Source organism: Chiloscyllium punctatum, chromosome 25 (assembly GCF_047496795.1).
Source record: "Chiloscyllium punctatum isolate Juve2018m chromosome 25, sChiPun1.3, whole genome shotgun sequence".
Lineage (NCBI taxonomy): Eukaryota > Metazoa > Chordata > Chondrichthyes > Orectolobiformes > Hemiscylliidae > Chiloscyllium > Chiloscyllium punctatum.
The window spans coordinates 23,144,919-23,170,593 of NC_092763.1; the positions used below are offsets into that span (position 1 = coordinate 23,144,919).

General features: G+C 42.3%; 1 protein-coding gene across 1 annotated transcript in view; it reads left to right on the forward strand.

Annotated features, from left to right (window-relative positions):
- The window catches only part of LOC140495623 (sodium- and chloride-dependent neutral and basic amino acid transporter B(0+)-like), an 83,537-nt gene that overhangs the window by 23,827 nt on the left and 34,035 nt on the right, over positions 1–25,675 (forward strand). Inside the window, exons 3-8 of the mRNA XM_072594621.1 lie at positions 4,007–4,160; positions 5,892–6,023; positions 10,445–10,576; positions 18,157–18,253; positions 20,403–20,535; positions 22,092–22,232. Of these exons, the coding sequence (XP_072450722.1) occupies positions 4,007–4,160; positions 5,892–6,023; positions 10,445–10,576; positions 18,157–18,253; positions 20,403–20,535; positions 22,092–22,232 (789 nt within the window). The remainder of the gene's footprint in view (positions 1–4,006; positions 4,161–5,891; positions 6,024–10,444; positions 10,577–18,156; positions 18,254–20,402; positions 20,536–22,091; positions 22,233–25,675) is intronic.

Here is a 25,675-nt window from a genome sequence, read left to right on the forward strand (position 1 = left end):
TCCGTGTGCTGTGTTCTGTGTGCTGTGTTTTGTGTTCTGTGTGCTGTGTTCTGTGCGCTGTGTTCTGTGCGCTGTGTGCTGTGTTCTGTGTTCTGTGTGCTGTGTTCTGTGTTCTGTGTGCTGTGTGCTGTGTTCTGTGTGCTGTGTGCTGTGCTCTGTGCTCTGTGCTCTGTGCACTGTGCTCTGTGTTCTGTGCGCTGTGCTCTATGTTGTGTGCGCTGTGTTCTGTGTGCTGTGTGCTGTGTTTTGTGTTCTGTGTGCTGTGTGCTGTGTTCTGTGTGCTCTGTGTTCTGTGTGCTGTCTGTTGTTTTCTGTGTGCTGTGTTCTGTGTTCTGTGTGCTGTGTTCTGTGTGCTCTGTGTTCTGTGTGCTGTCTGCTGTGTTCTGTGTTCTGTTTGCTCTGTGTTCTCTGTTCTGTGTTCTGTGTTCTGTGTGCTGTGTGTTGTGTGCTGTGTTCTGTGTGCTGTGTTCTGTGTTCTGTGTGCTGTGTTCTGTGTGCTCTGTGTTCTGTGTGCTGTCTGCTGTGTTCTGTGTTCTGTTTGCTCTGTGTTCTCTGTTCTGTGTTCTGTGTTCTGTGTGCTGTCTGCTGTGTTCTGTGTTCTGTTTGCTCTGTGTTCTGTGTTCTATGTTCAGTGTTCTGTGTGCTGTGTGCTGTGTGCTGTGTTCTGCGTTCTGTGTGCTGTGTTCTATCTGCCAACTTTCGCCCCACTCATCTAATTTGTCTCTTTCTCCATTTGTGGATTTTTTGTGTCATCCACACTAATTGCTGTGTCATCTATTTTCATGTCATCTGGAAACTCAGGGATAGTCCATTCAGCTTCCTCATTTGAGTCATTATATTTTGTAAATAACTGTGGCCCCAGCACTGATCCCTCTGGCATTCCGTTAGTTGTAAGTTGCCCTTCTGAAAATGCCACCTTTACCCTAAGTCTGTCACTCCTGGATGTGCTTCTGAAGTTGCTTTATCTGATCCTTACATTACCCAACCTCTGCAATTAGATAGAGCCTGGTGAATCCAACAGCACAGGTCCTTTGAGCACAATGTAATTTAATTTTAAAAAGACATTTCTAAATGCATTAAGAAATAATGTGGAGATGCCAGTGTTGGACTGGGGTGGACCAAGTTAAAAATCACACAACACCAGGTTATAGTCCAACAGGTTTAGTTGCAACTGCTGCTCTTTCATCAGGTAGTTGTGGAGCAGGAAATTGAGGGATGTGTAGGTTAGGTTTATCTTAAATTAAGAGAAATGTTCAGCACCACATCATGGGCCGAAGGGGCCTGTACTGTGCTGTACTGTTCTATATTCTGTCCTGTTTTATAGTGTTTCAAATTGACATTGCTTTTCCAATCTAACTCTGGCCTGAACATTGATTCCTGTAGAAATCCATGATTTATTTAAAGTTATTTCATTGCAAGTTCCAGTTCCAGTTCTGAAAATCAAGACTTATTTAATCATCAAATCCCTACAGAGAGGAAGCAGGCCATTTGGCCCATCAAGTCTGCACCTACCCTCTGAAATGCATCCCACCCAATCCCTGTAACCCTGCATTTCCCACTGTGAACCAACCTAGCCTGCTCATCTCTGGGCATGGTGGGCAATTTCCCATGGCCAATTCACCGAAGCTGCACATCTTTGGAATGTGCGAGAGGAGAATGGGCAAACTCCACATAGACTGTCGATGAGGGTAGAACCTAACTTGGGTCCCAGGTGCCATGAAGCAACAGTGTTACCCACTGAGTCACCATGCTGCCCTTACTATAGAGAAAAAAATAATGTGTTACGTTATTGAAAGCTCCAGGACATAGAACTTTTGCTGGGCCCACCCTTGTGCAGAAATGTTCAGATCCAAAACCCCCCTATTGAAGGCAAAGGCTGCAACTCAGTAACCTATCATCTAGGCCCTGCATTTGCAGGGTGTCAAGATGAGTGTAGGTTAGTAATTAATGTACTTGTCATCTGTGAGTTGCCATTAATGTAGCCAAGCTGAACAAAACTTGACTAATGCCTGATGACTAATGCCTGACTAATGACTAATGCCTGTTGTGGGACCTTCATCTCCCTCCCATTCACATGGAAAATCCCCTCAAATATCCAATATCTTACTGTTGCAAATAAGTGGTGTTATTGATAACCCTCTAAATAGCACTAGTGGGAGAGTCCATCTGACTGCTGGATGTGTGTTCAGCTCTGTGAGATCAGACATGGTCTCGATGGTGACACATAAGTGTTACACATCAGCATCCCACAATGTGCAGCTCACATCAAAGCCTAATCATGTGATACCGTCGCCATTTTGAAACTGAATGAAATTGAAACTGAAACCTGGAGCATGACATTGTGGTTGCTGTGCAACCAAGTCCTGTCACTGTAAGCTCCCAAATGCTGGGAAAAGGCTCTGGACAAGATTCAAAGTAAAATAATGTGGATGGCAGAAACCTGAAACTAATAACAGAAAGAGCTAGAAATACTCAGTAGGTCTGTCAGCTTCTGGGGAAAGAGAAACAGAGGTCACGTTTAATGTTGAATATGATTCCCCTCTGACATTTATTGGTTGCCATGTACCAAGTGAATTTTGTTTAATGTCCTGGATTTTCAGGATGATAGGGTTTCCCTGCCTGTTACCTGAAGAGGAAAATGGGGAATGCATCACTTCCAATACTGGTTGTCTCACAGTTATTCCTTACTCCAATGAGTTTACATTTGGTGGAGATGGAACATCTCACCATCTTGTGGGGAGAAATAGTCCTGCATAGAGAGCCCAGCAGTGCCACAAGGTACAGTGGACATGACCAGTGCTGCAAGCAGTCTCCAGAGAGTCCCAACCCCAGGGTAAATAGGTAAGGGCTGGAGGCGTGGGGGAGGTGCGTAGTTCAAGGAGGAGGAGTGAGGCACACCATGTTGACAGAGTTGAGTGTTGGTGAAAGACCAATGGGTGGGGCATGGAGCATCCATAAGGTTTGGTGATTGGGCGAGGTGGGGTTCTGGTGTTGATTGAAGGCTGTCAATGGAGACCTTTTCACAAAACAATGTCTCACCTGAGGCCTGAACATTGTCCCTGAATTCCTCCCACTAACAAAATGGCTTCAACTGGAGAAAGGATAGGCCAGCCAGCCTCGGCTTTCACCAGTCCCACCTCCCAACTGTGAAGAGGCTTGTGGGAAGGCCAGTAAGAAATTGTCAGTCCTTCCTCTGCCTCCACCTCAATGTCACTAATGGGAGAATGCAGAATTCCAACTCTTATTTTTGCTGTCAGAGTTATTTGCTCTTCCAACATTAACATTCCACTTGGGTAAAAGTTTCGTGACTTCACTGCAATGGTGACCTCCCTCTTTGCCTTTTGTTCTTTGACATCGTTGTTATTGAATCCCACCCAACCTAAATCCAGACCTCTCTTTCCTTCATTGTTCTCCCCCCTCCATTCATTACATTTTTATCCTCTGTCACTTTGGAATGAGAATTAAATTTGGCTTGAAACGATAACTGTGTATCTCCTTGCACAGAATCTGTCATGTGCTCACAGAACTTTCTGTTTTCATTTCAGAACATTTGTACTCTTTGCTAGGATGTTTTTTTGATTTATCCCACCCCTTTGTGGTATTTAAAATGCCCCAGGATCCACATTGCATGCTCATTCAGAATTTTAGGTAAATCATTAACCCGTGTTCCATGAACCTATAACATTTCATTGACATTTCCCTCTTATCTCCCTGAGTTTGTCACTCCTTGTGAGTCTCTGGGGACTGCTTGCAGTACTAGTCCTGTCCACTGTGGCGCTGCTAAGATGAATAGCTCTCTGTGCCCCGAGATGGGTTGGGAGGTGGGGAGGGGTGAGGTGTGATGTCCCATCTCCGCCAAATGGTGAGAAGGTGACGTTCCTGGGGTGGTGTTGGTAAGGCAAGGATCGTTGGCATCAGCTTTCTAGGTTGGCAAAGGTAAATTTTTCAGCACCACTTCTGCGAAATTCTGACTTTCCAAATATGTTGTTTTGTTCCTCACTTATAGACTAAAACACCTGAGGACTTAGGGACAAATGACGAAAACATACAGCGAGGTTACTGGGCCTTGAAAACTGACTACTTGTTCTCAGTGATTGGCTACACTGTGGGACTGGGTAATGTCTGGCGATTCCCTTACCTGGTTTACAAAAATGGAGGAGGTACTGTAATGATTTTACAATAAAATGTGAATAATTTATTGATTTATGCAGGCCATAAATAAGATGGCCATACCCCCACACTGGGGAGACGGTGGCATTATATTAATATCTTTTGCAAGTAACCTCGAGATTCAGGCTGTTGAAACTCTGGCCACTCAGATTAAGTTCAACCAATTAAGAAAGAAGTCAGCATTTGAATGCTTGGCTCTGTAATGGTGACCATGAACCTGCCTAAAATTTAAACAAATGTAAAATCTCTACTCTGGTCTGTGTGTGGCTAAAGATCTGTGAATTTTAGCTGCACTCACATCTGATTAACAGACAAAAAATAACTTCCTGAATTGAACAGAAAGCAGAAGAATGAAAAACAAATTAGCAGAAGAATGTGGGGACGGAATCTTTGTGCATTTTTAAGGTTGAGATAGATTATTGATCGGTTGGGGAACCAAGGGCAATGGGGAATGTGGACATGGGGAATGCCAGATTAGCCATAATCTTATTGAATGGCTCAACAGGCCGAGTGACCTACCCTGGCTCCTATTTCTGTGCTTCCACATTGTCCCTGAACTCCTCCCATCAGCACGATGGCCTCAACTGGAGAAAGGATAGGCCAGCCAGCCTTGGCCCTCACCGGTCCCGCCTCCCAATTGTGAAGAGGCTTGTGGGAAGGCCAGCAAGAAGTTTTCAATGTTTCCTCTGCCTCCACCTACAACCTCACTGATGGAATAATGCAGGAATCCATCCCTTATTTTTGCTGTCAGAGTTATTTACACTTTTACCATGAACATTCCACTTGGACAAATTGGGTGCCATTTTTCTTGCGTTAGAACTAGGAATAAAAGCGCTTAAATACTGAGTTTATAAAAGGTACTGTGTAAATGTAAGCCTTTTTGCATGGCGCTGAGGTGTTGGACAAAATATTTTAAGTTATAAATGTGAATGTCCTGGTTACTTTTCCATGTTGTGAAATAATAGACTTGGAGGGGAGGGGGAGGGCTTGGCATTCTGGGACCACCAAGGGCAGTTCGGTTTGTGGGGGGAAGTGGCAACTCATGTAGTCAAACAGCTCCAGCCGGAAGATACCAAGGGCAGACTTATCAGGTACTGCAACTTGCTGCTTAGGCCATAATGATGATAAGATCGAGTGGCTTGATCAGGTCACTGACCAGTTCTCTGGCAAGGAGGCCGGAGCGGTGGTGGGGGCACGGCATCAGAAAGGATGGCCTTTGTCACTGGGTGACAGGGAAGAGCATGTGGCTCTAACTGCTACCTATTTCCCAGCACATAAAGGCACTGTCATTGAACTCCCCATGCTGTATTATAGAAGGACTGTGTAAATTCATTGGAATTCAAAGGCCTAAGTGATACAAGCACACAGCTTTGAGTTACTTCCCATCTCTTCCTGCATTCAATGTGTCAGGCATTAATTTTTAAAAAATAATTTACTTACCTGGACAATTTGGCTCGGTGGCCAACCATATTAATCTTGCTCCCTCTTGCCTGCTGCTTGGGGCACTGGACTATTGATGCTCCCCAACTAACCAGAGTTGGCCTGGCACCCACCCGTTGCCCATGACCCCTGACACAAAATCTGATGAAATCCAAAATCTAACATGGCCTCTGTCCCAAGGCTATAGGTTTGGAGGGATTCCCCACTCCATCAATGCGTGTACAGCCGTGACCATTCCCCCACCACAGTAATCTTTTTCTACGCTAACTGTTGTCTTGCAGGTGCTTTTTTAATTCCCTACATATTCATGATGGCACTTGCTGGGTTGCCAATATTTTTCATGGAATCGGCCTTAGGGCAGTTTGCCAGCCTCGGACCTGTTCAAGTGTGGAAGGCTGTTCCCATCTTACAAGGTCAGTGTCGACAAATAGCAACACAATTTCAGGGGCTATCCGAAACAACAGTTTTCAAATTGTTTTGGCGTGAGATCCCTGGGGGTACCTATTTCTGTGGTGAAATTCCAAAGAAGTAAAGCTTGAATCTGCCACGTGCACAGGGAATGTGCCAGGCATGTTGGGATATTCCCATTGCCTTACGGCGGCCCCAAACACCGATATTATGTTGTTGGGAGCGTGAGGGGTTTGGTCCCCAGCTCCATGTCATTACTAGGTTGAAAAAATGACAGATCAAAATTTGCCACAATTTTCCATTCCAATTACATTAAGTTCATTTGGAGTCAATGAAATGCTATGTCCTTCCCTGCCTCCCACCCCAGGTATTATCTGGTAGCTGGAGGCGAGGTGGAATGGGATGTCTGTCAAACTCTCACTATCAACCGTTTGGCAGCTGCCACATGGTGAGATTACCTGTGGTAAGGGTAAGCTAATGGGTGATCTTGGCTTTTGCTGTCCATGAGGCAGGATGACCCACCTCCAACAATTGCTGGCTGATCAAAGGGCTGCCAGCTACAGGACTGTAGCAGTGCCAATGTAAACAGTGGCCACCAAACATTCAAACAATTTGGAACTCTCAAACCTTCCAGCTTGCTCTGCCATTTAATAAAATCATGGCTGATCGATGGAACTGAATTGGGGTAAAGGGTGGTTTCGAAAAGTGTGGCACTGGAAAAGCACAGCAGGTCAGGCAGTATCTGAGGAGCAGGGCCATTGATGTTTCGATCCTGAGCTTTTCATCAGGAATGTATAAGATGGATTGAGTGGGAGTGTAGGGTGGAATAGTATAGGGGTGTAGGGTGGAACTGAATGGAGGTGAGAGGTGGAACTGAATGTGGGTATAAGATGGAACTGAATGGGGATGTAGGGTCGAACTGAATGGGGTGTAGTTTGAAATAGTATAGGGGTGCAAAGTGGAACTGAATGGGGGTGAAGGATGGAACTGATTGGGGATATAGGATAGGAGGTAACAAGGGACTCCATTTTGAGGCTGGCGGTCTTTTGAACAGGCCTTGCAAGCTTGACATTCCCTCTCTGGTGAAGAGTCTCCAATCAGGAGGCATATGCTATGCTTTCACACGACAAAATCTGAATTTATACTTTTTCATGTTCTCCATTCAGATTCTTGAAAAATTCCACCTCTTCATTTAATCATCAATGCCATTTTGTCATTCTATTTAACGACTACCTCTTGCAGTAGCAGCCATTTCCCAGCACATGCTAATAGTCTTTGTAAATCATTTATATACAATTCCCAAAACCTTTGAAATGAGGCAAATGAAACTTCCACATATTCAATTTGAAATTGTCAATGCAGATTATTTTATGTTTTAAGTCTGAGAACTGGCTAGATGTACAGTTGGCTCACTTCTGTCCTGCTACAGCCCTGCTTTTGCACCCAAGTGTACATTGATGGTGTCAGTGATTGTTTTGTTAATTACAGTCCTATGTCTGAGTTGGAAGATTGTGAGTTCAAGCCCCATCCCAGAGAATCTAAACTGTGTCAGGTTTCAAAAGAATGCTTTGCGCATTTAAAATGATTAAACTTGAGAAAATTGCAGGAACATTTAACCTACGTTTAGTTACTTCCTAAAAATCAGATTCAAAAATACATTGGATTCCCAAATGTGTATACTAAAGATCACATGCAAAGGGTCAGCCCCAAGTTACTTATCGGCCTGAGTGGGTACGAGCTGCAATGTAAATTTTCTTCTTATGACAACTTTAAATACTTTCCATGAGAGGACCTGGGTTATTATATTGATGGGATCATACTGCTCTAAAGAAATTCTCCTGATAATAGTTACCTAGAGGTGTATTAAATTGTTGTGCAAGTGATGGAGTGAAGTCTGTCCTGATATTATTCACTCTCCATGAGCTTTTTAATCAAGTTTTACACCCATCCCCTTGTATCTCATCCTACAGCATTCCCCTGGGTGGCTTTATAATGTCCTTGTAGCATCCTTCAAATCAGCTTTCTGAGGTTTCGTTCTTCATTCTGCTCTGCGATCAATTATTTATGTTCGGAGCTGCTCAAAATGGTCCTTTCATTCATCTATTCTAACTCCTTATCATTCTATTGAAACACAAAGTGTTTGACTGGGGTCCTACACACTTACTGACACATCCCAACGAGCCCCTAATTAGATAGAACATAGAACATTACAGCGCAGTACAGGCCCTTCGGCCCTCGATGTTGGGCTGACCTGTCATACCAATCTGAAGCCCATCTAACCTATACTATTCCATGTACGTCCATATGCTTGTCCAATGATGACTTAAATGTACTTAAAGTTGGCGAATCTACTAACGTTGCAGGCAAAGCATTCCATACCCTTACTACTCTCTGAGTAAAGAAACTACCTCTGACATCTGTCCTATATCTATCACCCCTCAATTTAAAGGTATGCCCCCTCATGCTCACCATCACCATACTTGGAAAAAGGCTCTCCCTGTTCACCCTATCTATTATCTTACACGTCTCTATTAAGTCACCTCTCAAACTTCTTCTCTCTAACGAAAACAGCCTCAAGTCCCTCAGTCTTTCCTCGTAAGACCTTCCCTCTATACCAGGCAACATCCTAGTAAATGTCCTCTGCACCCTTTCCAAAGCTTCCACATCCTTCTTATAATGCGGTGACCAGAACTGTACACAATACTCCAAGTGCGGCCGCACCAGAGCTTTGTACAGCTGTAGCATAACCTCATGGTTCCGAAACTCGATCCCTCTATTAATAAAAGCTAAAACACTGTATGCCTTCTTAACAACCCTGTCAATCTGGGTGGCAACTTTCAAGGATCTGTGTACCTGGACACCGAGATCTCTCTGCTCATCTTACCATTAGCCCAGTACTTTGCATTCCGGTTCCTCCAACCAAAGTGAATCACCTCACACTTGTCCGCATTAAACTCCATTTGCCACCTCTCAGCCCAGCTCTGCAGCTTATCTATGTCTCTCTGTGACCTGCAAAATCCTTCATCACTATCCACAACTCCACCGACCTTAGTGACATCTGTAAATTTCCTAACCCACCCTTCTACGCCCTCATCCAGGTCGTTTATAAAAATGACGAACAGCAGTGGACCCAACACCGACCCTTGCGGTACACCACTGGTAACTGGACTCCAGGATGAACATTTCCCATCAATCACCACCCTCTGTCTTCTTTCAGCAAATGGTGAACTGAAAGATTCAAAACAGTGTCTAGTTGAAGTTATTTGTTGCTTGTAGGTTATAAAATCATAGAATCCCAACAGCGTGGAAATAGGCCCTTCAGCCCAACAGGCCCACACTGACACTCCAAAGGAAGGATCCAAGCCCCTTCCCCATATTTCCTATGGCTAACCAACCTAGCCTGCATGTCCCTGAACACTCTGGGCAATTTGGCATGGCCAATCCACCTAACCTATATGTCTTTGGACTGTGGGAGAAAACCGGAGCACCTGGAGGCAACACACACAGACACGGGGAAAATGTGCCATCTCCATACAGTCATCCGAGGGTGGAATAGAGCCCAGGTTTCTGGTGCTGTGAGGCAGCAGTGCTGACCACTGAGCCACCGTGCCATCTATAGGTGCTATAAACCATGTGTAGGGCCTCATTCTCAAACACAGCAATGGTATTGGAGAGCCTGTGTTCAATCACTTCCAATTATTTTGTTTTTCAGGTAGAAAGAAGCTTATAACAGCTTCACAAAAATGAACAAAAGCAGTTTCACATAACTTGGAATTTTTTATTTGGCCCTGGAAAGGATGCTGGTTTATAAATTATAATCTAGTTTTTAACTTGTGTCAAACCTGTGATCTGGCAGTTGGAGGGAATGCTGCTTTGTCAGAGGAAATAGCTTTCAAATGACACATCAAGGTGAAGTCCTGTCCACCCTCTTGTTTAAAATATCTTACGATATTTTGGAGAAGAGTAGCAGAATTTCCCACAATTCGTCATCGATGTTTATCCCACAATGTTCATCAACAGACCATCATATTGTTTTCAGGAGGGAGTTAGATAGAATTCTGAGGGCAAAGGGAATCAAAGGATACGGAGAAAAAGTGGGAACAGGGAACTGAACAGGAGGATCAGCCGGGATCACGTTGAATGGCAGAACAGGTCTGAATAGTCTTGTTCGGTTTTGTTCCTGTACTACTGGAATTTGCATATTAGCTACGAAGTTTCCCCATGTTAAAACAGTGACAGCACATCAGAAGGTACCTAACTGGCTGTAAACTGGCAAGTACTAATTGGGTTCTTCCTATCTTTCTTAGAATGAACTATTTGCAACAGAATAAAATTGTTTAGTCTGACTGGCTTGCATGCTTGTGAATATTAAAGGGTTTACCTGTACTGTTCCATTCTGAACTCTTCTTTTTGTTCATAATTGAAGGTATGGGTCTCCTAACCTTTTCTGTGTCAGCATTTCAAGGCCTTTATTACAACTGCATCATCACCTACTGCCTGTTCTACTTCATTATTTCCTTCCAATCACCTCTGCCATGGAAAGACTGCTACAGTTGGTGTGAAAACGATAAAATCTGCCACAAGACTCCCACAGGTACTGTGATAACTTCAAGAAAGTATAAAGCCTTTGCCTCTGATGATTTATCATTCTGTTTGGTTGAGAAAGCAATGGTATTGATTGCCCACAGCAAGAGTATAAATAATGCTTCCATAAATGCAAGGATGTAAGATAAAGATGTCAGAGAGTGAAATAATATTGGTATATTTGTGATCTATTTCACAAGGAGTTATCGTATGGAAGTATAATGAAGCTATTAGTGACACCAACAAGGTAATGGACAATAGCTATAATCCTGTACTCCTGGTTCTCATAGAAGTCACATCTTGGGATTTACTTCTTACCAAACAATGTTGCTGATCCAACACCAGTGTACCATTGATGCAGTATGCATGTTTAACAGGGAAGCAACTCAGCATAGTTACTGTGACTGCACCCCTCCTAAATCACCTATTTCTACTGACCATTATTCCAGATGAAGGGCTTATGCCCGAAACGTTGATTCTCCTGCTCCTCAGATGCTGCCTGACCTGCTTTTCCAGCTCCACACTTTTGACTCTATCTCTACTGACCACCTCTGTCAAGAACATTTAGAGTGGCAATGCCCTAGAAAATCATTAAGTTTTCTCCAAATCATACATCTTCCTGATCTGGACATACATTGCCAGTCTTCTGCATTGCTGAATTGATATTCATTGCCGAACACCCTTGAGAGGTGTCGAGCCATCATTGCAAAGATGGCAACAGTTCTAGTTCTCAGCATAACTGGGAACAGATACTTCATGTGAACTTACCAATGTTAACTAATTTCCATATAGAAATGTGCCTTGTTAGGAGGACCAGTGGACAGAGTCACCTCCAATGGTCTTTTATTTGTGCTCACATGTTGGCACTGGTGTTCATATTCAATGTTTAAGCAAAGACCTGCCATTGTCAATTTTTGCCATTCAGGCAAGTCAAATAAATGACACAGAGGCAGAGATTTCTGGAATACCCTCACAATCAACAAGTGATGAGAAGAACGCATCTGATAGTACTAACAATAATTCTGGGTTACACATCAGTTTATGTAGATCTTGCACCTTTACTTTAAGTTTATGCAACCACAAGCAGGATCCTCATACATACAAGCACAAGCTAGTAGTTAATTTGACTGAGGCTTGACTTAACTTTTGATTTACAACTGACCAAGTTATCCTTTCAAATACTGCTGGAAATATCCTTTACATTATCTTCTCTACCTCTTTCAGGGTGTCAGCAGGTACCTTATTGTCCTATAAAGATTCCCATTAATACAAGGTGCCAAATGAAATGTTGATGTCTTTGTCTAAACCATGGAGTAAAATCTTACTTAATGTTATCCACCCATCATGAGCTTCTAGAGTTTCCCACATAATTTATTTCTTTGATCACGTAGGTGTTTGCATTATCCTCCCTTATGCTACTCCCAATGACTAATGCAAGAACTCCTTTTGATCTTCCCAATCTGGCATTCAAAGAGATTCAAAGAAGAGTCATATTAACACTTTCTCTACCCCAGATGCTGCCAAACCTGTTAAATCTCTCCAACGATTTTCCAGCTGTTTTACTATTTGTACTTGCCTGTTGCTAGCTGTTTATAGTAGCTGGTGGATGCAACAGATCCTCTTACTTATACACACCGATTCATGCTAGAATTCCAGTCAAAGTTGATTCCAGTTCCTCTTAGCCCAAGAGGAGACTTCACATCCAATTCACATCCAACAACCTGCTCTGAAGACTCTGCTCATGTTCTGACAGCTGTTACAAATTCCACCACAACAGCTGACCCCAAACTGAACTCTAACCCAACCATAACATTTTAAAAATAACCAACAACACTGTAAATAAAACAACCTGCAATTTAGCAGCACAGTCTACAGATGTTTGTTTTCTAACACAATCCAATTGTTTGGTCTGAACCGTGGTCCTATCTAACTGTGGGGGGAAAGAAAGCAATTGGCAGCATTCAGCTGGCAACATTACTTCACAGTCTCTTATTGGCTTTGTGGACCTCCAAGGTCCTCACTCTTAACACTGTTGTTTCTTTTTCTTTTTCTAATAAACTAATATCATTGTTATAGCTATATTTGAAAGCAACAGAGAAACAAATTAACAAAAAAAAGCTGGAGACCCGAATCCAAACTGAAAACTTTAATATCACTTTAAAGATTATAAATGCTCACTAATTCAGACATTGGCTATTTTCTAACCGAGAATAAAATCCCTACAGTGTGGAAGCACTGAGTCCACACCAAACTCCTGAAGAGCATTCCTCCCAAATCCACCTCTCTACCCGATAACCTCACATTTCCTATGACTAACGCACCTAATCTGCCCACCTTTGGACTGTGGGAGGAAACCCATCACCCGGAGGAAACCCACACAGACATGGGGAGAATTTGCAAACTCCACACAGACAGGTGCCCAAGGGTGGAATTGAACCTGACTCCCTGGTGCTGTGAGACAGCAGTGCTAACCACTGGGTCACTGTGCCACCCTTAAATTCTGCACTCCAGTCAGTTGATGTTCATGCAAGTATCAACCAAACACCTTTCTCCTTCCACTGCTAAACATCTTGAGATGCTCAATTCGAGCACTCTATTCTAAGTCACACCATAGTACTCAGCTGTATTATGTTGGTTACAAATATATTTTCCCAAAATAAAGCACCTATCTAAGTCAGTCAGTGAGGACCCTGTTTCAGCCACTCCTTCATTAGCCTGCTCCTTCAATGCATCCTTCGAAAATAAATCTGCTCAAAGCATGCAGCTACAGCATTTCAAACTGTGAATTTCACAATAAATCCAGCTACAAACTGCAATTCAGATTAGACTTACACACATTGAAGATGTGAGACACTTTTGTGATCCAGTAAATGCATACACTCACTTGTTTGCTTCCTCAATGTAAACACATCCTTTTTACTATCCAGGAAGTTTTTTCTCTGATATTATTTATTAAAATAATTTTGCATGAGTACAGAAATATTGACAAAGCAATCTTTAAATCCTTTCAGACACACAGAAAACACATATGTCATTGCTTCAAAACTAAAAAATCCAAATGAAAATTCATATGAACATATTATACAATATGCATAAACTACAGACTTACATTACAAAACTCACTGACTTTCCCTTCTTTTCCATTATCAATTCTTGTCTTCAGTCTCATCTTAAAGTGTGACATTTATACTAGTCACTGTCTCCCCTTTTATACACATATAGTCAGTACTTTGCTAGTTTAATCTCAGTTTCTATTTCCTCACTTTTCATTCAAGTCACGTTTTGCTGGTTTCTAAAGTTCTCCAGAACCGTTGGGCTGTCACCAATGTTTGCAGCATTAAAAGTCTTTTGTTTTTCATTGTAGTATCCTTAACTTCTGAGCTGCTGATGGTACATCCTTCTCATAGAGTACTTGTTGTCAATGAAATTTATGTTTTTTGAGAGTTATGAAATATTTGTTTAAATGTCCGCCACTGTAAATCAACAGGACCTTTTAGCTTACTTTTCCAGACTACTTCAGCTGAGGTTATTCTCAAAACTTTATTTGCTTTTATTCAATTCTAAGACCCATAATTCTCATATTCAAATTGAATGTGAAATTCCATGCAGTTATTAGATTAGATTAGATTAGATTACTTACAGTGTGGAAACAGGCCCTTCGGCCCAACAAGTCCACACCGCCCCGCCGAAGCGTAACCCACCCATACCCCATCATCTACATCTACCCCTTACCTAACACTACAGGCAATTTAAGCATGGCCAATTCACCTGACCTGCACATCTTTGGAGTGTGGGAGGAAACCGGAGCACCCGGAGGAAACCCACGCAGACACGGGGAGAACGTGCAAACTCCACACAGTTAGTCGCCTGAGGCGGGAATTGAACCCGGATCTCCGGCGCTGTGAGGCAGCAGTGCTAACCACTGTGCCACCGTGCCGCCCACGAGAGAATCCTTGATGGTGAGAACATTCATTAATCATGCTTAATTGCCCTTTATTAGGTCAGAATTAGCCCATTGGTTGGTTTTTTAGTATATCATTCTAATTGGCTCTATCAAATACATTTTATGAACCTGTTGTTGAGACCATTATTATATTTCCTTTGTTTTCTCCTTTTTGGTTTGGAACTGTGAGTTGTAGTTAAGAGTTGAACTTTGAGCTTTGATCCACAGATTGTGGTTCTACCTATAACAAAAAAGGCCAGAAACGAGGTCTGTTATTAATAAATAAATAATTATGTAAATGAGAGGAAAAAGACATGGGCACTTTTCAATGTAACAAGATCTGAACAATATCTGGGCTTGGGGTGACAAGTGGCAATTAACATTCGTGCCACACAAATGCCACGCAATGACCATCTCCATTAAGAGACTACCTAAGCCTCGCCTTGGCTCACAATTTTAGATGTTACCATCAGTGACTCCCCCACTATTAATATCCTTGGGGTTACCCTTGACTAGAAACTCAACTGGACTCACCACATAAACGCAATGTCTACAAGAGCAAGTTCAGAGGCTAGTAATACTGCAGCAAGTAACTCACCTCCTGACTCCCCAAAGCCTGTCCACCATCAACAAGGCACAAGTCAGGAGTGTGATGGAATACTCCCCACTTCCCTGGATGAATGCAGCTCAAACAACATTCAGGAAGCTTGACACCATCTGAGACAAAGCAGCCTGCTTGGTTGGTACCATATCCATAAGCTTCCACTTTTTCCACCACCAACAGTCAGTCACATCAGTGCATACCATCTAAAAGATACACTGCAGAAATTCATCAGAGCTCCATGGATAGCACATTCCAAACCCACGACCACTTCCATCTAGAATGAAAAGGGCAGCAGATGCCTGGGAACACCACTATCTCCAATTGCCCCTACAAGCTATTCACCGCCTTGATGTGGAAATATATCGCCATTCTTTCAGTGTTGCTGGATCAAATTCCTGGAACTCCATCCTTCAGTGCATTGTAGGTCAACCTGTAACATGTAGACCATAGAGGTTCAAGAAGGCAGCTCGTCACCACATTCTCAAATGCAACTAGGGACTTCTTGAGAAGTTGCATGTTAAAACACTGAGGTTGTTCCACTGGAGTTTGTTATTGCAACTTTATAATGTAAACATTATACTACTTCAGGGAAGAAACTGCAGTAGCTAATTCTTTATCCTGAATATAAACTGAAGAATATAATCAGGAAATTAGTATAACAATTAAGAATCTAGCGGAAGGAAGAATTGAATGGTTATGATTTGCTTAATTGTTTATTATTTAAGTATTATTAAACTTGTCATTAGGCATGTTACTGAAAATTGAGACAATCATTATATTTCTTTTCTTCATGTCTAGTTTGGAACTGAGTTGCAGTTGAGAATTGGACTTTGAGATTTGACCAATAGCATTTTTTTTTAGAAAGGATTGATGTTTGATATTTGGAACTGACCTGGAAAGATAAAGCAATTTAAATACTGTTCTATGATCGCTATAGATGAACATGCATTGAAATGTTATGCTTAGTGATTGGCAGCTGGTTGGATATAGAATTGTGGATTAGCGGTGCTGGAAGAGCACAGCAGTTCAGGCAGCATCTATCGAGCAGCGAAATCAACGTTTCGGGCAAAAAGCCCTTCATCAGGAATAAAGGGCTTTTGCCCGAAACGTCGATTTCGCTGCTTGTTGGATGCTGCCTGAACTGCTGTGCTCTTCCAGCACCACTAATCCAGAATTTGGTTTCCAGCATCTGCAGTTATTGTTTTTACCTGGATATAAAACTAGTCAATTAAGTAATGACAAGGTGCCAGTCAGTCAACCACAAAGAATGTTGGGCAGCACGGTGGCTCAATGGTTAGCATTGCTGCCTCAGTGACCTGGGTTCGATTCCAGCCTGTGTGGAGTTTGCACATTCTCCCTGTGTCTGCGTGGGCTTCCTCCGGGTGCTCCAGTTTCCTCCCACAATCGAAAGATGTGCAAGTTAGGTGAATTGGCCATGGTAAATTGCCTATAGTGTTCAGGGATGTGTAGGTTAGGTGCATTAGTCAGGGGAAATGTAGAATAATAGGGTAGGGGGAATGGGTCTGGGTGGGATACTCTTTGGAGGGTCGATGTGGACTGGTTGGGCCAAATGGCCTGTTTCCACATTGTAGGGATTCTGTGAATTCTATGGAAAAGAAAGCTAAACTGCACTCTGACTGTCTTGGGGCAAAAGCAAGTGCTGCTTTGACAGGACCTTATTATTTGGTCCTGCTTCTCTTATTTTTCAGTTACTGACTTATTGAAAATCCTGAGCAAAAAACTCCAATCTATAAAAAAATCAGGAAAAGTGTTTGTTAGGTGTTTGCATTAACTGTTGATTTCAAAATTCAAGCACGATACAACCTAATATGCCTGTAATACAACCTATCAGATTTCATGAAGCCTTAGCATTCATTGTTGAAACCGTTATCGAACTGGCAAGTTATGATTCTTTCATTTCTTTTCCTGTAACTGTCCATCTGTCAGTGTGTGAGTGGGGGTTGGTGACAAAGAGGATTGAACTTGGATCATAGATAATTAATCAGATTGCCTTGTAGTTCATCTGTGTTCTGCTAAAATTACATTAATAATAATACATTGACAATTTTTGTTTAAGTTATAAACTTTGTATCTGAAATCAATTGTTTGTAAAATCTAGTTAAGAATAATTGAGCAATTTCGAGGGTTATCAAATGCTTTAATTTCACTGCAATATGAATCCAATGTATGAGTCTAAATGTCCCCAAGACTACACTTGCCAATCTGATATTTCAAATTTGCAAGAAGAATTAAATTAGCCATGGTAATTAAAATACTTGCCTTAATCGCTCTCAATATTTTACAGTTTGCAATCTGTCCTACATTGCAGTTGTGTTATGAGGCTTTTCAGTACATCGACCAGTGATTTTTTTTTCACTTGATGTTCATATTTCCAATCAAACTGATTCCAGACCTTGATCTTTGAAGCAAAGATCATTCTCATAGCTGCACGAATATAATCCTTTGTCAGAGATCTCCTCCATCTTCTTTTGTATTTCTTTCTGTACATTTGAAATATAAAATATCCTTGAATACGCATTCCAAGCCTTGGTCACCCTGCAACTGATAATAGTGTCCTTGCAATCCATTCAGCTATAAAGAAAAATAATATTTGAACGCTAGCAAGAATATTAGTGACCTTGAGAGAAAAATTCCCAAGAAGTCAAGACTGTGTTCAATGCAGCAGATATTGTTAGGGTGGAAACATCTTAAAAGTGTTAAAACACTTTTTTATAGTGTTTAGACCAAAGTAAAAGGAATATTACCTTGATATTAGCGGAGTTAAAAGGGAATTGATTTTTATTTAAACAGGGTGATGATATCAATTATACTACCAATTGTTGAGGCTGATTGAATCACTTTTTGAATTACATTTCACATATAATTAAACTGAGAACAAGGAGAAAAGTTGGCTCAGGCCAGAAAGTCTGACACGAAATTCAGGGCCAACGTGTCAAATGATGTTCTGCTGTACCTGATTCTTCATGCATTATTTATTAACTTGCAGATCCCATGTACAATGTGACATCGTCTTCAGAAAATAACGGAAACAAAAACTGCCAGAATTCTTCTTACCAGAAGAGCCGAAGCGAGCATTTCTGGGAGTGAGTACACCTTCTGCTCACAGCTGGAACTATCAAAGTCAGGGAAGCCAGGGTTCTGAACCAACGGCTTGTTGGTTTTACGGAAACTATGCAGAGATTTGAGGGCTGGAGCTGATTTCTGTAGGAAGCATTATTATACAAAACAAGGTTGTGGTTCAGTAGGCAGGTCGGCGGAGATGAGTTCAGTATGGCAGGACTAAGCGAAACCTCAACTGCACCGGTTGACCAATTGTCTCTGCCTGCTCCTGCCCTATTGAACTCATCTCCCCTTATTTCTACTCCATCCTGTCCCCTTTGTTCCATGACCTCCCGACGTACATTCAAGATAACGCCCTCCACCTCTTCTACAAGTTCGGATTCCCTGCCCCCCCCCCCCACACCTCATCTTCACCATAGACATCTAGTCCCTCTATACCTATATCTCACATGAGGAAGGCCTCAAAGCCCTCTGTTTCTTCCTCCTCTGCTAACCCACCTAGTCCCCCTCCACTGATACTCTCATTTGATTGGCGGAACTGGTTCTCAGTTAAAAAATGTGGTGCTGGAAAAACTCAGCAGGCCAGGCAGCATCTGAGGAGCAGAAGAATCAACGTTTCGGGCATAAGCCCTTCTTCAGGAAGGTTCTCAGCCTCAACAACTTTTCCTTCAATCCTCCCACTTCCTACCAACCAGAGGGGTGGCTATGGGTACCTGCATGGGTCTCTGAGCTATGCCTGTCTCTTCATTGGATACGTGGAACTCCATGTTCCACATCCAGCTACACTGGATGCAGTTTGCACATGAAGCATCCTGTTCTCCACTCTGGCTACAGAGAGACTGATCCTCCTACAGCTACTGAGGCCTCACCTTGACACTGTCACCTTTTGGTTTGATTCCTAATGGCCTCGCACATTACATTTGGAAGACACCTATCAATTCCAGTGAGAGGATGTGATTTTGAGGGGTTGACCTTTACAATGAGAACCACCAACTTCCCACTGCTTTCATATTGTGTATAAGTGTTCGAATGGGTTAATACTGATGATTGTCCGAAGCATTTGTGATAATCTCATGTGGGCAGAACCCCTTGAGATCTCAAAGAAGTGAGACCTAGCATCTGGTCCTCCTAAAGTCTCTGTCAAACAGTATTTCCTATAAATATAGCATATAATTAGTTGTGAACATTCAATAAATTGTACCTTATTATCCACTCTTCTGGTTAAACCAGGAAGTGGTTTTCCTCTACCACACTAGACCACGTAGTTTCGTACACTTAAAAAAGATGGTGGTAGAAATCTACCCAATAAATGGCAGCTTGTGCATCGTAGAGAGCCTCCTGCTGCATGATGTATCAAAGTCACTTTGCAGACTTTCTGTTGCTGGTATAATGTAGCCACCAACTCCCCGCATCTATATCCTGATAAGTGGCCTCTCAGCTCACTCATGACTGTGCCTCTTAACCCCACTCTATGATGCAGGTGCATATATTCAAGTCCATTGTCTCTATCATGCTCCACATTGATAGTCTTGGTACATTTGTGAACCGTCTCCCTGGCAAACTGCTTTCCTGCAGGCTTCCATCCTTGGGGGCAATCAGTCTTCACTTCAACAGTGGTGTTTCCCTTTGATAGAGACAAAATAAAGCAGCAGATGCTGGAATCCAAAGTAAACAGGCAGGAGGCTGGAAGAACCCAGCAAGCCAGGCAGCATCTGGAGGTGGAAAAGTCAACGTTTCAGGTGTAACCCTTCTTCAGGACTGGAGGTGGGTGTAGGGGGATCTGAAGATAAAGGGGATGGGGGGGGTGCAGGGTGATGAAGTGGGGACAGGTGAAGACAGGTACAGAGTATGACTTGACTGGTCAATGGGAGGAAGGAATCTGGTTGGTGGCAGGGAGCAGTGGATGGGAAGGGGAGGGAGTCGGGGGATGGGGAGGGAGGTTGTTTGAAACTGGAGAACTCAGCATTGAGTCTTCCAGGCTGTAGGCTGCCGAGAAACACCCCTTCTAATGGAGACATCACGATGCACAGTCTGCCAGTCAAAACAAGGCCTTTTCTTTTAACCTCTCTATTGTAGCTGCTTGTCCTTGAGAATTTAGCCTCATATAAGGAAAAAATTCACTCTTCGGTGCAATAAATGCAACCCTAACAGGTTCTGTCATCATTCATTCAGTGTTGTGGTTTTACATCGTTCAAGTTCAATTAATGAGACTGGGAATGTCGTCTGGCATCTAGCTGTCTGTCTACTCGTGACCTGGCTGATTATTCTGCTGGTGCTGTGCAAAGGAATCAAAATTTCTGGAAAGGTAAAATTAATTTTGGAGAACCTTAAACTGCATTTTTACTTTGGCCATGCTGGTAGGGGTGGTGTTTTAAGGCTTAGAGCTCAGAAGCAAGCACACGGTGAGCCCTGAAGGCAACCTTGTTCCCGCTGTTAGGGAACGTGTACTGAGTTTCCAATGTCTGTCGACAAGGCACTGACTCGAGTGAGCGTTATCTTTTGTGTCGCTTCATGGTCAGCTCACTGCATTTCTCTGCAAAGCAATCCAGTCAGGATTTAGGGCACAGTTGATTGTTACCGCCTCTTGAAAATGCCAGCCTTCCATCACGTAGCAGCTCAAGGTCCCCTCACAATGCAATATCAATGTCTCTCTGATCCTGTCCATGATATTTAACACCCCCCACCCACTACCAATCTAGCCATTGTCAAATTAAGTGTGACTGACGATGAGATTGTCTGCTGCAGAATGAGCTATTGATCACTCTGCAATCTCCTTTCTCACGTAGCACCGCCTGAAACATCAGAGTTCTACTGGAAAATCAGTGCATGAGTTAGCCAACTCATTCAAATGCTTCAGAAACACCCCCTCTAATGGAGACATTACTATGCACAGTCTGCCAGTCAAAACAAGGCCTTTTCTTTTAACCTCTCAATGCAGCTTCAAATTCTCATTTTTGAGGGCAAATGTACATCATTAGCCATACCATAGAGCACGATAGAATCCCAAACAGTGTGGAAACAGGCCATTTGGCCCATCAAGTCCACAGCAACCCTCCAAAGAACAACCCACCCAGACCATTCCCCCACCTTATTACTCTACATTTACCCCTGACTAATGCACCTAACCCACACACCCCTGAACACTTTGGGCAATTTAGCATGGCCAATTCACCTAACCTGCATATCTTTGGATTAATCCTCTGCAATTTTGGCGAACATGCCATTTCCTATCATTCCAATCGACAATCCATACATGAAAGCATAGGGAGGGAGAGGCAAATTATTGCATTAGCAGCTGACCAAAAATAAGGCAAAGTTCATTTCAAAACAGCTGAGAAATGTGCTCCCTTGATCAATTGTGAATCTTTTAAAGATGCTTGCTTACAAAATGTTCTTGCTCAGGCTGCCTCTACCTCTTCGCCATGACTGGGCTGTTTCTGAGCTAAATAGCTTCCTTGACAGCTGTGACTGTGTTGCCAAACTCTTGATTAGTTGTAATCTGAAGCATATTTGCTATCGTAGTTTGTTATTCTTCAATAGATGCGCTTGTTGACATTTTATTCAAGCGCACTAACTTTTAAATGGACAACCAAAGAAGCATTGACATTCTTGAATCAGCTTCACTATATTCGATGAGCTATACCAGTTACAATGCGTCACTAATTCACTGATCAATATTAGACTAATATTCTGTTTGGAATCAATCTGCAGCTGCATATGAAATATACAGTTCATGGCATTATTAGTCCTGGTATCTGCTTCATTCTCTGCATTGATTCACATCATATTAGTTTTGCATTAAATTTTCAGTGTTGTACCAGAAGTACAGAGAAGTCTTAACATACTGCACTTCATGGCCAGGTGTCGTATTTTACTGTGGCAATCCCATACATTGGTTTGATCTTACTACTGATCCGAGGTGTTACTCTGGAGGGAGCCTATAACGGGATCAGATATTACTTTGGAAGGCATTCCGATTTCTCCAAACTGGCTGATATTCAGGTAAACACACCAGGATAATGTATTTCAAGCACATTTCTTAGAGATTAAGGTACTTAATTCTCTTTCTTGGTGGATTTAACCCTATGGTCCAGTTGTGTGTTGCAAGAGACTGAAAGAATCTTGGTGAGAAAGGGAAGGATTCAATCGTTGTGGTCCATAAGCCAACGATATAGAGAGTATGAGGCACAGTTTGGATCCTATAAGAAGCTAGGTGGTATATTAAAGAACAGAATTTTAAGGGTTAGAATCTCTAAAAGCTACACACAAATTGGCATGGGGATAAAATAGTTAGGGAGGTGAACATAAAGTTGAAGGCATGGCAAATGGACAAGACATTCCATTTTATGAGACACTGGGACCATCTTTTACTTCAAAAGGATCTTTTGGGATGGGTTTCACCTGAACCAAGCAAGGGCAGGCATTCCAAAGGATAGGAGAAATAAAATAGTCACAAGGGCTTTAAGCTAGTAAGTTGGAGGAGGTAGAATAACAGTAGTCATAGAGATTAGAGTAGCAATTAGAAATTGTGCTTGAGTGACTACAGGAAAAGGGAAAACTTGAAGGGGCAAAGTGATTAAACCGTAAAGAGAAAGAAATAGAGTATACTTAGAGTATTGTGTTCACTTCTGCTCATCACATTGTAGGAAGGATATGGAGGCTTTGGAGAGGGTGCAGAAGAGGTTCTCCAGGAACCAGCCTGGATTAGAGGGTATAGGCTACAAGGAGAGGCTAGAAAATCTTGGGTTGTTTTCTTTGGAGTGGCGGAGTCTGAGAGGAGATTCGATAGAAGTCTATAAAATTATGAGATGCATAGATAGAGTTGACAGTCAGAAGCTTTTTTCCCAGAGTTGCAATGTCTAATACTAGGGGCAGATATTTAAGGTGAGAGGGAGAAAATTCAAAGGAGATGTGAGGAGCAAGTTTTTTTACACAGAGTGTGGTAGGATTCTGGAACGCATGCCAGGGGTAATGGTAGAGGCAGATATGATTGGGACGTTTAAGGGATTTTTAGATAAACACGTGAATATGCAAGAAATGGAGGGACATGGACCAAGGGCAGCAGAAGGGTTTAGTTTAATTTGACATCATGGTCAGCACAGCATCATGGGCCCATTCCTGTGCTGTATTGTTCTATGTTCTATAAATAAGAAAAGTGAGCTAAATGTTACAGCAAAAGGACAGGTTAGGATGCATGTGACCCATATATACATAATCTGGAATGTAAACAAACAAAAGAGACTTTCAAATACATTATTGTCAATTGTAGACACAAATACAACTCGGAGGGTGCAGCATGCTGGCAGTTACTGAAACATGGGTGCAAAGGATGGTCAGCGCTAAGAACTAAACTGTGGTAAGACACGGGAATCTGGTAGAAAGAAGGTGCTGCAACACTGGTGAAAGATGAGATTAAATCTATGGTCAGAGATGATATAACACATGAGAAGGAGGCAGACAGTGGAGAGTTCAGGAAAAGCATGACAACATAGAAAATAGCGGATATTGTACACGGGAAGTTGTTTAGAAATCACCACCCACCATCCATACCCAACCCACGTTGGAGCGGTAAAGAGGCAGAACACATTAATCTCCAGAGATTAGATAAGCACGTGGCAAAACGTGTGACATGTTGTGGCACTCCGCACTCATCCTGCGACTTCAGGGTTGACATTGTAAAGGCAGTGGAAAAATTTGAATTTCATTTCACGTGCTATTTTCATTGTGGTGGGAATAAATTCGGAACCTGTGGGAACGCCACCATTGCTCTTCAGGAAGCTGCTGTGCAGTGGGAAACCTATTGACAACTTCAAATGTCATTATTACACAAGTGACATAAAAGCTTCGGCAGGAACATGTTCTTCAGCCTTTTGAATCTGTTCTACCAGTCAATACGGCCATGGCTTGTTTTCTGTCTCAATGCCATATTTCCACTTTCTCCCTATACCCCTTGATCTCTTTATCGTCCACAGTCTTCTGTGGTAGAGTAATCCACAGATACACACACTTTGAGTGAAGAAATCTTTCCTCATCTCAGCCCTAAATGGACAACCCATTAGCCTAAGACTGTGTCCTCTGGATCTAGACTCACCAACCATAGAAAAATATCCTCCACACTCTTAGTCTGTCTATCCCTGTTAGAATTTTATACATTTCAACCAGATCCCCCTCTCACTCTTCTAACCTCAATTGAATACAAGCCCAGTCGAACTAATCTCTCCTCATGTGATAGTCTTGCCATCCCTGGAATAGCCTAGTGAATGTCTGATGTACCCCTCTATGGCAAGTGTATCTTTCATAATCAAAACTGCATATAATACTCCAGGTCATAGTCCAACAGGTTTATTTGGAAGCACTTGCTTTCAGAGTGCTGCTCCTTCATCAGGTGGTTGCACAACCAACTGATGAAGGAGCAGCTCCGAAAGCTAGTGCTTCCAAGTAAACCTGTTGGACTATGACCTGGTGTGTGATTTTTAACTTTGTAAACCCCGGTCCAACACTGCCACCTCCAAGTCATAATACTCCAGGAATGGTCTTAACAAGGCCCCGAATAACTGCAATAAAACATGTCTATTTCTGAACTCAAGTCCTCTGGCAATGCAGGCCAGCATAGCACGTGCCTTCCTAATTACTTGCTGCACCTTACTGTCTACTTTCATTGATGAGTGTACAAGGATGCACATCCACACTTCACAATATATCACTGCTCAAACAATACTCGGCCTTTCATATCAATGTATATAATTTGACATTTAATCATGTTATACTGTATCTATCATGTGTTATTGCATATTTTTGATACATTGACTGTATGTTTAATCTTGTTGTTGACCGTATGCCTCCATCCTTAAGTTGGCCATTTCCTTAAAATTCTCTCCATTTTGAAATGCATTGGAATACTGTCAATTGGTGAGAATATTCCTATGCTTTCAAAATCAAAATCCTAGGATGCTTAAGGATCCTGATGTGATGATTATAGAGATGTGGAAGTCCAGACAGAAGACGTTTTGATACAAAAATACCTTCATGTTTCTGGACTCATTTGATTGACAGGCTTTAGTTTAGAAACAAAAGACAAAAATTGGCTATGTGTACCTGTTAAGATATTTTTTAATCAACCTGTTCAGAAATGTTACTACACGCCTCTGGACCAGATTGGACTTGAACCCAAGCCTCCTGACTTAGTGTTTGAGATAATACCGCTGCACCACAAGGGCCCTCTATACTGTCCCTTCAACTTTATTTTGTTATATACCCAGAAATCCTCTTGCACACAACTGAATGTCTTTTTTTTAAATCCCCATCACCACCAGATGTTTTAAGCCCACTACCAGCTCTGTTCTACTACCGATTAATTTATCTGTAAAGCTAATTAAGGGTAATGCAGACCCTCAAAGGTGAGGGAGAGGTAGAGACTAACCAACCTATTCAGAGATGTTAATGCA